Source organism: Pteropus medius, unplaced genomic scaffold, assembly GCF_902729225.1.
Source record: "Pteropus medius unplaced genomic scaffold, Ma_sr-lr_union100, whole genome shotgun sequence".
Lineage (NCBI taxonomy): Eukaryota > Metazoa > Chordata > Mammalia > Chiroptera > Pteropodidae > Pteropus > Pteropus medius.
The window spans coordinates 10358006-10371672 of NW_024347790.1; the positions used below are offsets into that span (position 1 = coordinate 10358006).

Here is a 13667-nt window from a genome sequence, read left to right on the forward strand (position 1 = left end):
AATTTCTAGCAGTTTCTAGAAGTTCTAAAACTTTATAGCTCTCCTGACAAAATTATTATCTATTTGTCTTTCTGAGGCTTTTATACTGACTCATCGCACTACTTGATTTTGTCTACATCTCTTGCCAAACTTCACTGAAAGAGTTCTCTAGCATAATTCACAGAAATTTCACATTTGTGCTGCCCCAGTTTTCTCAATTCCATTAAAGAAACTTAGACTCTAGCTTTATCAAAGCAAGAAATCAAATCAGCTAATCTGTAAAATATGACACGTTCTTCTACAAACACCTTGTTGAATTCTCAATATACAACATAAGAGAAAGTAATACAAAATAACTTCTCTAATAGGACAGCATTTCCACCAACTGTTGATATTTGCATAAGGGATGATATGCTGATGCTATTCTTACCTGGTGGCCACCATATCTGTGAGCCAGTGGAATGGATCCAGATACTATCTTTCCACCACTTACAAGCTGGATAAAAGCATCTGTTTCTGAGATAGATAAATCAAGGTCCAAAATATCTTCTAGAACTTCCTGAGGAAGGAAAAAATATACCTTCTTACAAACTTAAGTAATCCTTTAATAATTTTTAAGAGACTCCATGGAAGAAAAAAAATTAAAAGAATGAATCTCTTCCAAAAATACATTGATTTTTTTTTAATTAAGAGATGTACCATACTTCTTATGATTATTTATGTTATTTGGGAAATCAGTTCTATTAGATAGTTCTAAAATTTTTATGTATTTCTTGTGATGCATGGTTAAATATTTTTCCTAGCACATATTCTTTAGAGGAACTAGAAAAAGTAAATGTCCTATTTTTATCTCGAATTCATTTATATCATGAGAGAATTTAGAATTTGTTATTAGAGCCTATTTTTAATAACTTAACTCATTTACCTTTTTTTTCACAAAAGTATATTTTATTTGTGAGATAACTTTAAGGTGAACCTGAGTATTAGGCTCTAGGAATAAGTATCAAAAAGTGATTTCTAAGAATGACATTCTCCAAGTGTCTGAACTTTAAACACAAAGAGAGTCATTTATCAATACACTAACGATTTAACTCTGAAACAAATATTAATATCTTTTTGGACAAAAGTTATAGTGAGTTAAGTATTTGTGTTATGAAAAATTAAAGCCTAACCTTTGAAACTGCTACAAGACGTACTCTTGACTTGAAAGGAGTAGGGAAGGCAATTGAAAAAATGCAGTTTCTCACTTTACGAACATAATTTTCTTTAACAGGATCAACTGGCAGCACAGCTAATAAAAAACAAAAACAACCTTCTTAATGTTTTCATTTGTTGCATTTACAGCATTAATATTCCTTAGAAAGGCTATGGTTCTTCAAGAAAATCGACTTAAAACACTATTTTATTCATGCTTTGTTATTTAAAAGCTATCTAATCATTTTCAACCATATCTGTCCAATATTCATACCTATAGTATATGGGACTGTCCAAGAAGATGAGAGATTAAAAAAAAATTTAAAACAAGGCATGTACTCTATCTTCAAGATTTTTGCTCATGGCAGACCAATAGGATGTGCAACATATTTACAAGTAAGACTATATAAATAAAATGGAGGTGAGCTACATCATAGTTTTAGAATTATAGTGTGGGCTAATTCAATGGAATCCAACCAAAACATGTTAGGTGCTTCATCACATTTCTTTCGGCCCTTCAGAACATAATCGACTGAAGGAAAGAGATACATATGTAAATATCTCTAATACCAGGGAACAGACATTTTACTAAATATATAAAACTGCTTCCAGTCCCACCAGAAACTTCAAAATATGATACATGCCTGATGACAAGGATAGATTTGCCTCTAAAGATATAAACTGTTTATCATAAAGTCCATGCACTAAAGTACACGTACTTTATTTTAAAAGCTGCGGAGAGGTTTGAACATGCTTTAGATATGCAGAACATGTTTACTTTTAAGTACAATTCTTAAAATCTGAATGTTTCCTAATGCAGAGCAATTAAAACAAAAAATAAACAGAAGAGGGTAGGTGCTGTACTAAAATACAAGGCAAAGGGAGGTACACAGAAACCTATGTTTCTGGATAGAGGTTATATTGTTAAGATGTCTCAGTAAATTATTTAATAAACATAATGGAAATGCAATCAAAAACCTAGTGGGATTCTTTTTTTTTTCCTAGTGAGATTCTTTTTTGAAGAAAAAGACAAAGTTAAATTATAAATCTGGAAAAATAAAGACTAATTTTTTTAATAAGAGGAATGGGAGTTTCCTTACCATATTAAAAATTACAAGAATAAAATAACTAAAAATAGTTATCCCAAAAAATAGATGTAAAAACCAATGGACTCAATAAAAAGCACAGGAACAGCCCAAAGTAATTTAAGAATGCCCTATATCATGAAAATTATCTTTAGAATCCATGGAGAAAGATTGCATTGGGACAATTTGTTCAATAGTTTGGAATAACTCTTGTTGATTCATCCCAAACCTAGGTGAATGAAATGTCAGTTATAACAGAAGATTAATCTTAAATCTTCCCCATATGAGTATAAAAACAGGCAAATGTGGGCCACATTTAACCCTTTATATTTTCCCCTAAGTATATGCTAAATAAGGTAGCATCGTGGGAAAAGTGGTCAACCAAAAAATAGGTGATTTCAGTTTCCACCACGGAAAATCTGACAATATGATTAGAATAACCAACAGTATATTTTCTTCTCTTTTAGGAGAGCCTATGCCTGGAAACAGACTAAATTATATAATTAGTGCATCTTCTTTTATGATGCTCTAATATTTTAGTAGAGCACGGGCAATATATAATTTCCATTAGTATTTGTGATTTTGTACTGATTGATTCACCTTTTGGCAAGGCAGCTGATCAGCCAATACATGTGATCATTGGCCATGGAACAAAAAAGAGTAACTGCTTCAGAGGTACCCCACCTTTACCCTCATTATGCTTTGACAAACTCATCAGTCATAGACCGAAATCCTGAAGAAAACTCCAAATGTATGTTAACCTTTTATCTTAACTTCTCTGAGAAATCAGTAATTCCCAAATTAAATTCTTTAGAATTGTTTTGCCTAAGAATGTGAAATCCACAAAAACTGCTCAGCTTTCAGTGAAACTATATTTAAACCTCTTCTCTCAATAACTGTTCTTCCCACAGTTACCTCGATAATCCATTGATCATTTACTTAATAACATCGAGAAGAGATGCTTTTCTGCGGTACTGTGAACAAAGATGTGGTTAGCATGTATATAGTATTATGTGTATAATCTTGGCTGTAAAACCTGGTCCTATCATAATGTTTTAAAGAAAATGTCTTAAAGTGTAGCTGACTCTTCAACATTGAAATAGCTTTGAAAATGCTTTCAATTACACTTATTCCACTTTTATCAGTCAATACTGATTGTTTCATTTGCATAAGGGCAGTCTTTCCAGCCTGTGCAAAGAAGAGCTGTTTGACAGTTACTTGCACAGCTCAATCTTTATAACTTCGTAGATCCATGCTTGGCCTAGTTGGGTCAGAAGAACAATTAGTTGGTATTCCACACATCCTATTGATGGGTTATTGTTCATCAAGAGTTTAGCCATACTATAATGTTGGAAGCCTTCATGAATGTCATCCACCTTTTCTACTTAACCTTGGCATATTTCATCTTTTTTAAAAAAAAACAAAACAGGTATTTTGTTTTAATCTAGGTAAACAATTTCTAAATGAAAATGACCTGATAGAATTGTTGTACTACATTTGTCAACTATGTGAGCTTAGACACCACACTTAATTCCTCAATATCTCAGTTTCCTCATCTGTAAAAAAGGGCAAATGATACTAAGTAATAAGATTGTTTCAAGTACAAGTGTTTAGTGCTGCACTCTGGCAAATTCTACCTGTTGGATGTTTCTTAATATATAAACTTTTATCAAGATAAGCCACAGGTACATAATAAATAACCTTTAATTGTAAAACACCTGAGATTTTTTTTACATATTCTTCGAGATTGGAGGGGGAAACCTGATAAAACTGGATTCTTTTAAGATATTTCTTTATTCTATACTTTTATTCAGTAAAAAAAACTTTGAAGATAAATATAAAAGTAATGTGCTCTGCATTCCAGGCACTTGCACTATTTAATGCAAAAAGCATGGTTTAGAAAAACAAGAAAAAAACGTCAGAGAATTGCAGTTGCCTCTTTGCTCATCTATTTCCTTGTATGTGTGAATTTTTCTGAGGCTAGAGTTAAGTTTCTTCTCTTTCTGTATCCCTAATGCTTACACTTTCTTTCACTGGCTCTGTGTGCCTGTGCCGAATGACTAATTATATATCACGGATTTGTTATAAATACGCCCTCTCATCACCGTGAGAAGAGATCTGGCTATAGAATTAAGGAAAGATCTTCTTATCGGGTACTAATCCTGTACATTCTTCAGTATCTCCGGGGCTGGCTACAAGTAGGCTCAACATTACCAAATAGCAAACAATCTCACACAGCTCACTACAGCCACGAGTGTCACTCACACATCCAGATGTGAGCAAGACGGCCCAACTATTGCCCCAAGTACCTATAAGGTTTTCAGAGGAGAGAGTCCAAAAGTCGAGAGACGAGGCTAATCTAACTTCTGTTTCACAATAACTGTGTTCCTGGCTTGACTTGTTATTGAAAAGATGCAAAAGGCTGGAGCTTCCTTCAAGGCCAGGTTGCACAAAGGAGCCTACGACAGCGTGGCAGGTCAAACACTGGAGAAGCAGCCGCGGAACCTGCAGCCTCTGGATTAGGCTGCGGAACGGGGACCCGACTGTTGGAGTTGTATCTCTGCCCGAATACACAGAACAAAAGTTAGTGGCTGGAAGTCTGGCGCCCTGTGGCATTTCTCGCTAACAGCCGGTCCCCCGAAGGAGCATTTTGCTCTGATTGTTGGAGCTCCTGGCTCCCCGCGAGTCGCGGGGTTTGGGAGAGACGGCTCGCCGGGTGGAAAGTCACGGTCAGCTTCTCCCGGGCCGCGGACCGCTCCTCGCGTCACCTCCCCGGGCGCGCCGGGCGCTGCCGCTGGGGCGCACTGGCGTCGCAGCCCCGGGGAGGGGCGAGAGGCCGAAGCGCTTCCTGGGCCAGGTTTCCGGCTCCGGGTCCCGGAGGAGGGCCGCCGGGCCATAGGCGGAGCTGCCGCCCGCCGCGACTTTCAGACTCGGTCGATGGCCTCGTGCTGGTGGCGGTGGCGGCGCGGCTGCTTCTGGAGGCCCGCGGCGCGCAGCCCCGGGCCGGGCTCCCCCGGCCGCGCGGGGCCGTGCGGGTCGCGCCCCGCCGCCGCCGTCCGCGCGCAGGTGAGGCCGGGGAGCCCCCGCCGCGGCGGGCGCAGAGGTCACCGCGCAATGACAGCGGCGCCGCGGAATGAATGGGCGAGAGCGGCACGTGCGCCGGGCGCGGGGCGGTGCTGGGCTGCGACCCGGGGCTGCGGGGGCGCCTGCGTGGGGCCCAGTCGCGCGGCGGGACGCCAGGGGCGGGGTCCGGGGGTCTGCCTGAAATAGGGGTGCCCGGCTAGGGACTGCTAAGGGCTGCTGGGGACCCGGGGAAGCACAGGAGTAGTGGTGAGATTGTTTCTTGGGGTACGGATAAAGTCAAGACCGGAGACCGTTTGCAGCTATTGCCTTTGGATTTACGGCCGGGGCTTCTGGAAGACAGGTCTTAACTGAGATTTTAGAGCCAAAGGTGCTCAGCGATACGGAGGAGCCAGGTGGCCTCCCCGGTGGCCTCGGAATAGACGGAAAAGGCCTTGTGGAGGATGTAGGATGGATTTGATTTCAGTCCAGTAGTTGCTTGGGAGGCAGAGCATACCTGGGCCGGGCGGAAGGGCACTGGAAGGAGAAGAGGCTTGAGGATGTCAAGTAGAGAAACCTTGAAATCAGCTATAATTTGATCTATGACTTCTTGAAGTATAGCCAGAATCTTAGTACTAACTAACCATGGCTTCTTGACGCTCTCCCCTGCTGCCTTTGCACCCAATCTCATTTTTCTCCCTTTTCTGTCAGTTTACCCGGGTAAATTGACGTGTTTCTATGGTTCTGTGAGTCCTTTCTGCACTTTGTAGCGAGTAATTCTCACCGTGCCATACTGTTTAGCTAACTATACAAAATCTATGGATTTGCTGGCCTTTTAAGAGACTCTCCAGTCATATACTAATTGTGTTCAATTCTCATCTACAAAGCTCATTTTCAAAATAAGTTTATTTGAATTTAGGCCTCCTGTTTTCATCAGATTTGGTTCACTTCATATTCCCATATACTCATCAAACACCATTTACCAATATGAGATATGTAGTATTTATAAATATCTACTTTGTAGCAAAGTGGCTACATACCATAACTTATCCAAAATGGACATTTGGAGCGAGAATAGCAGCTGAGCTAGTAGACTGACTAAAGTTTCGCTAAGCAGAAAAGAGAGAATATGGGAAAAGAGAGCCTCAGAGTTTTACTGGGATCCATTTTAGTACTATCCTAGCCAGACTGCAAATATTTCTAGTACCAGATGAGGACATCATTTGGGGAACTGGATACTTCTTTTCTTTGATGCTCCTTTTTTTGATTCCATGCCCCCAACCAACTTTCTCAGCTACGGAAAGGGTGCTGTCCTGAGAGGATATGCCTTAACGACCACAAAGAGGGACTGCACTGAAAATGCCAGTGCCATACATTTCTGATTTGCGTGTCCGTCCGTGGTATTATTCACTGCAAGTTAATTAGCCTTTTGGTGTCTGCCTCAGGCTTGTGTGTTTTAGTAAGTTCAAGTCTTTTGGGGTCTGATAATCTTTGCAGACAAAGAGCAACAGTAATAAAGCTACCTATGGCTTTCTGACACAGCTCTGATTCCTGTACATTCTCTTGACTTCTCCATTGGTAGTATTAACAAGTCTTGTAGTAGGACAGAAAAATCAGTGCTCATTTGATCAGGCCTAATCACTTATCAATGTGTCTTTGATTCTTACTCAGCATTTTCTTTTTTAAAAAGTAAATTCATGGAAGGCAGAGAATATGTGATGAAAGGGTGGGGAACAAAACCAGAATTGGACAATTCATTTTTGCTACTGCCAGTATTGGCACACCAAGTGACAGCTCTGGTTTTGCAACTCCCTTTTAATACTTTACAGTAATCCCCTCTTATCCACGGTTTTGCTTTCCAGTTTCAGTTATCCACAGTCAACCGTGGTCCGAAAATATTAAATGGAAAATTCCAGAAATAAACAATTTATCATAAGTTTTAAATTGCATGCTCTTCTGAGCATGCAATTTAATGCAATGTAATGAAATCCGATGCAGTCCTGGTTTGGCCCATCTGGGATGTGAATCATCCCTCTGTGCAGTGTATTCATGCTGTATTTGCTACCCACCCATTAGTCACTGAGTAGCTCTTGGTTATCAGACTGTCACAGTATTGCAGTAATTGTGTTCAAGTAACGTTACTTTACTTAAGAATGGCTGCAACACATAAGAGTAGGAGGGATTACTGTAATGCTCTTCTGAATGTCTCTAACTTCACTTTGGAACACAATACCCAATACCCAACCCCCGGGCCCCATAGACCAGTACCTGTCTGCGGCCTGTTAGGAACCGGGCACGGCAGGAGGTAAGCAGTGCAAGAGCAAGCAAAGCTTCACCTGTATTTGCAGCTGCTCTCCAGCACTACCATCACCACCTCAGCTCCACTTGAGATTGTCAGGCATTAGATTCTCATAGGAGCACCGGTCCCTGGTGCCAACAAGGTTGGGGATCGCTGCCTTAAGGTACTCCTAAAGCAGGAAATAGTTTGATTGAATAGATACAATATTAGATATATACAGTGTATTAAGCTCTGAGCTAAGAGCTTTACAAATACTCAAATCTCAGAATCTCTCCAGTAGATAGTATCAGAGAAATGTCACAAGGTTGCACAACCAAATTTGAACAAGATCCATTCCAAAGACTTAAGAATGCTTTTAACAATTGTGATGCTGCCTGGCAGTTAACAGCACTCTATATTAGCTGTATAATTTTAACTCTTCACCCCAAGTTAGGGGTTAGGTCTCAGAGTGAATAAGTATTAAAATACTGAATTCATGTGAATTAATGAAGACTGACAAAAGTAGGTTAAGTGTCATATAATGGTAAAATCAAAAGAAGATTATAACTTTGTTTTCTTGGGATATTGTAATTCCTTGGGACTTCATAAATGTTATTGGTTTAATGAATATATAATGGTATAGTGAGAAGAATAGAATTCAGACCATCTTCCTTGGCTACTGCCTGCCCGGCAAAGTCAAACTTAATTGTCCTTTTAATATATATAAAGCAATATGTGTTCACTAGAGAAAAAAAAAATCAGAAAATATAAACAAAAAAAGGAATTAAAAGAACTCTCACAATCCTAATTACTTCAAAATAACTATTTTTAATAGCCTGGTTTATATGCTTCCAAACCCTATCCTCTGTCTATTTGTGTGTATGAGTGTAAGTGAATATCTAGTGGGATCATATAATGTACACAGTCCTGTAAGTACTTTTTCTTTTGATATTTTTCCTCTTCTTCTCGCTATTCAAGTAAAATGACAAAACATTAATAGGAGAAAATAACCAAGTTTGATTACATATGTACATATGGGAGTTCTATAAGAATATGGGACCCAAAGACCTAATGAGAAAAAGGCCGGGTGTGGGGGAGTTTGTGAGTAGTTGTTTGGGACTTCAAAAGAAAGGAAGGCAATTCATACAGCAGTGGATAAGCAAATGTTTGCTGGGCCCTCTTTAACAGTGAAACACAGAGGACTTTTATCAAAGGGATTTGCTAGGTTCCTCCCTGTCTATCACACCTAGTTCATATTAAACTCTAGTTATCTATGATGATAGTTGCCTTCCTGGAGTAGGTCCTCTGTCTAAATTCTTTTACAGAGTTAGGGGAAGTTCAGAGATTCTTCCTGAGTCTTTTGTTTCTTTAAAATAACCATCTTAAAATAATCCACATCCCAGAGAGGCATATTCTGGGGCGGTAAACTCTGCTCACCTTCCATATACACACATACACCACTTAACGACAGGAATATGTCCTGAGAAATGCATCAGTAGGCAATTTTGTCCTGCAAAACTCGATCAGAGTACACTTACGCAAACCTAGAAGGTATGGCCTACTACTGCAATCATATGTGCTATACTTTTATATGACTGGCAGCTCACGTTTGTGTACACCAGCATCACCACAAACGCGTGAGTGATGCGTTGCCCTACGATGTTTTGAAGGCCACGACCTCACTAGGTAATAGGAATTTTTCAGCTCCATTATAATCTTATGGGTCCATCATTGAGCAAAATGTAATGCAGCACATGACTATACAGTATTATAAACCTCTGTAGAGATGGTCCCTGACTTAGGAAGCTTCAACTTAAGATTTTTCAATTTTATGACGGTGTAATAGCCATACGCATTCAGTAGAAACCGGCGAGTCTAAGCTATGATGTTTGGTAACTTAGGTGTATTTAACACCTTTTTGACTTACGATATTTATAACTTACGATAACCCCACCGTAAGTCTAGGAGCATCTGTGTGTCAGTTTTTCAGACTTGACTTTTCTGAACTTCAAATTCCCCAGCTGTATACAAAGCAAGTAGTTGTAAGAGTCAAATAGTGTAAAAGCACACTATGACTTGATTACTAATAGAGTGGATTAGTTTTATTTTTCTTGTGGTAAATTCATCCTATTCTGTCAAAATGCTTTCTTCAAATACTCTATGAGAGCCCTTACCACATTAGATTAGTAATCTTTGAAATGTCTGTGTCCCTGAATTCTTCAGGATTGGCTGTCTATTTCTTTGGGTCCACAGTTCCTGTCACAATTCCTGGCCCATAATAGTGCTTAATAATTGTGGGAGCTAATATTTGTCATCACCACCCCTGAATCTTTTAGAAGTTTTGTTCTTGATCACTGATGAAAGTTAATATTTATCAAAACGTGCTGCTGAGCTTGTTTGTTTTTTAACATTACTTATCAAGAAGTACCATTTCCAAGTATATTCAGAAATAATACCTTAAAATAGGTAGTGTTTGTGTAAATGTAAATTTCCTCCTTAACACTGAAATCCTTTTCCTTTTTACCATCTGGGCTGATGCTTTTGGAATCTTGATTATTCTTTGTTTTATACCATTGTTAGAATTTACAATAATGTAAGTAACACTAATCTTTACTATTCTCCCACCAATCTTAGTTAAATGGAAGGAAATTGTTTTAAAATTACTTTTCAGATCTGGAAAGATAGCTATGAATATGGAAACTGTAGCTCTCTTTGGAGGAAGAGATAGATTATAGATGTTTTATCATTTTTCTAAAGTTTGCAATCTACCTATGAATATACAACTAAAAGTATGAATTATGGAAGATTTTATTTATCTAGTGTCATAAACAAGTTTTTCATGACTTTTTACCAGTTTCTTAATTCTTTTATAGATGTCATATTTTAATCTTGTGAAGAGTTTAACGGCTGCCTTTCCAAATATGTATACTATATCACGGTAAGTTTATAATCCATATTGCAACTACTAAAATCAGCCATGTTGCCAGTAAATTTCTATTCTAAACTGTGGTGAGCTAGTGCAACAAACTGAATATGTTGTTTACATAAGTGCTGCAGTATCTGCTCTGTGTAATCTCTGCCTTTTCAAAAAATGGACTATAGTAAAATTTAAACTCAACTCAGAACACAGTGAACATGACTTAGTCTTTCTTTGATTTCGTGGGTTCTCAAGGTCCTGGTTATAAAAATAATCAACGTTTATTTATAACACTAAATACTATTGTTTAGCAAGAACAGAATTCTGTGTCTTTTTCTAAATTACGATGACCTTTTTAGGTTCATGCTTAATTTCCAGCAAGTGTCTGGGCTTAAATTTTCCATCATCCGACTCTGCTACATTTCTGTTTATGCATATGTGTGCATAATTTCTACTTAATGAAATCATCTCACTTAATAAACAGTGCTCAAACTTACACTGTGTGCTTCTGTGCTCGTCCCAGGCTCTATCACGCAACATCCGCCACGTGCTGTTGTAGTAAAACACGAAGCGGCGAGAAGTACACCGATCCTTTTAAACTTGGTAGGAGAGACTTGAAAGGTTTGTATGAGGACATCAGAAAGGTAAGGTAGTTTCGATGATGCCGTGAAGTAATGTTGGGCTTTTAGAATTATGAACACACGGTGCAGGTTTCAGATATGTACAGTGCCTTTGCAAACCTAATTCACGAACGTCGAGTTTCAGAGGTCTCTTGAGCAACAACTGTGGGGCAATATGGAGGACTCAATACATGTTACCTTCCAGAAAAAGGTTCTTGCAGAGTTGAGAAACTGCCCCTCCCTGTCCAGCGAGTTACCTAACATTTCCTCTCCATGCCCATCACCTACGGCATGACTGCTGAAACACTGAAGCCTTCCGTGATTCCTGCTGCTGTCTTATCTAATTCGGAATATCAGTGCCAGACTGCCCCCGATAGGGTTTCTTCATGAAACGCTTTCCCCCCAAAAAAGTTGCCTTGGCTCCTAACCTCACGGGGGTTCTCAAATGCCCCTCGTCAGCTTCCTTCCCGGTTTGAGGATCCCCACTTTCCTCCTCGAGCCCCCGCGCAACTCTGCCATTTTCATAGCAACACCACTTCCTATTTGATAAATCACGTAGAGGCCACGAAGGTGGAACTTCCTCGACACCTGCTCCGGGCCCATGTGCAAGCCCACCTGCCTCCCATCCCTCCGCCTCCATGAAGTAAATGTCTTCCTCTCCAGAATAGTCCCTTTCCTCTAGTTAAGCCCCATCCCAGCATCTTGGGAGCTGCTCCCGCGACGGCCTGTTCTCCTTTTTCTGCAGTGTCTCTTTCCTATCCCTTTTAAGTAAAGGACCGTCCCTTGACCGGATGTCCCACCCCTCCCCCTCCCCCTCCATCACAGGCACAGCATGCTCCAGCTCTGTCTCTGTTTCGCCCCTTCACATCGACTCCGCCATGGCACCGTGCCTTCCTTTCCAGCCTCTTCTCTGAAACGACCTTTGCCCAGGGTCCCGGTAGCTTCCTTCTGGTAAATCCATTAGACATTTTATGGGTTTTATCGTCCTTGACTTTTAAGAACAGTGGGCACTGTCGACCACGCCCACTGCGTGAAACTCTTCCCCTGGCTTCTGCACGATCCGGGTTCTCCCGATTCTTGGACCGTCCTTCAGTCTGCTTCCTGGGTTCCTCTCTATGCCCTCCACCCACCCCCTTAATTTTGCCTTTGCCTGGGGTTCTGTCAGTCCCTCCTCTCTTTATGTCCCCAGTTTACCCATTTCCATACTTAAAACCACCAAGTAATATATCTATTCCAGATTGAATGGTCGCTCCTATTCCCATACATATAACTGCTCAGTGGAGCGTCCATGACTATTTCAAACTTAATGTGTCTGAATCTCTGCTTTCTCCTACTCGTTGTCTTTTCTTCTCTATTTCCCATTCTTTGACGATACCACCCAGGAACCCCAGAAGGAGCCTCCACTCATCTCTCTCTTTCCCCCTCCACACCCCCTAGTCTGCCTTCATTCCCACTGCCTTAGGTCAGACCACCCCCATTTCTGTTGCCCTCAGCCTTGGTCTCTTCCTCCCTAGTTCAGCCTGAGCCAAGGTGCCTCCTGTGTGATCCCAGGGAAGCTGCACTGGCCTCAGGGACAGCACCTTGTCACACCATTGTGTTTTATTGCCGTTATTGTATTATTACTTCTCCCCACCTAGACTTTGAGCTCCTTGTAGGGGTGGGACCATCTTGTTCATCTTTGTAACCTCTGCTTTTATTACCAGCTTGACATTGAGTCAACAATTTAGCGAGTTAATGACTAGGCCACTGTCTGGTGTTCTGGGGCCCTCTGGGTCCATTCTTAGCTCCCACTGCCTTGCGGGGATAAGCTCTGATTCATTCCAGCAAGTCTTCAAGCTGCAGATAAAACAAACACATGCCCATCACCTGGAAGCCTCTTTCCCCTCTTCACAAATCAAAGCCCTACTTATTTGCTAAGCCCAGGTCAAAGCTTACCTCCTCTGTGAAATGTTTGGTTTTCCCAGCCAACACTTTTCTCTCCCTTCTTTGAACTTTTAATGTACTAAATGTATAGCATTGTTTAGGTTACCTCTGTATTATTCACTAGATATTTCTTTTTTAAAACAATTTTGTCTCCCTAGCTCATTGGAAGGCTCCTCACAATCAGGCAGACCACATCTTACACTTCCTCCGTGGACCTTTGATGTGTCTTTTGCTAAATGAAGGCTGAGCCAGACTTACCCCTGCTGCTCCTCCCCAGCCACTATTTTTCATTCTCGTCCCTGATACACAGCTTTGCCTCCCTACCCAGAACGCCCCCTGCGACCTCCCACTTCATAGCCTCCCGACAGCTGCCAGCTCCTACACTTCCCATCTTTGTCCTCTCCCCTCTGTCTTCCAAGCTACTAACCAGCCCCTGCTCCTTCCTCTATCCAGCTGTCACTGGCCCGGTGTCCTTGGGCCACCTAGCGCTTTCCTCCTCTTCCGCTCTTGCACCTATGCCCCTTGGGACCAAGCCAGGCATTGCTTGTGGCCCAGATTTGTGACTTTACCATGTTGGAACCTTTTCCACCTGAGTGTTGAGTTTCTCAATT

General features: G+C 40.8%; 2 protein-coding genes across 9 annotated transcripts in view; one reads left to right on the plus strand and one right to left on the minus strand.

Moving 5' to 3' along the window:
- Nucleotides 1–5054, minus strand: part of LOC120614687 (protein adenylyltransferase SelO-like) — a 31267-nt gene extending 26213 nt beyond the window's left edge. For 3 of the 5 annotated variants that reach the window (XM_039877590.1, XM_039877589.1, XM_039877591.1), the window contains exons 1-3: nucleotides 4568–5054; nucleotides 1152–1270; nucleotides 410–538 (exon numbers count right to left, since the gene is read on the minus strand). In XM_039877590.1, the coding sequence (XP_039733524.1) occupies nucleotides 410–538; nucleotides 1152–1270; nucleotides 4568–4874 (555 nt within the window). In that variant the 5' untranslated portion in view covers nucleotides 4875–5054. The other 2 variants (XM_039877593.1, XM_039877592.1) reach the window with 2 other exon arrangements.
- A 76-nt stretch (nucleotides 5055–5130) lies between these two features.
- PDSS1 (decaprenyl diphosphate synthase subunit 1) overlaps nucleotides 5131–13667 on the plus strand; it is a 38931-nt gene continuing 30394 nt past the window's right edge. The window contains exons 1-3 of one of the 4 annotated variants that reach the window (XR_005656048.1): nucleotides 5131–5324; nucleotides 10470–10534; nucleotides 11037–11157. Coding sequence is in view for 3 of the 4 variants with exons in the window: in XM_039877611.1 (XP_039733545.1) it covers nucleotides 5196–5324; nucleotides 10470–10534; nucleotides 11037–11157 (315 nt within the window). In the remaining variant the exon portion in view is untranslated. Of the gene's footprint in view, nucleotides 5325–5618; nucleotides 5785–10469; nucleotides 10535–11036; nucleotides 11158–13667 lie in introns of those variants that run through there. The other 3 variants (XM_039877611.1, XM_039877610.1, XM_039877613.1) reach the window with 3 other exon arrangements.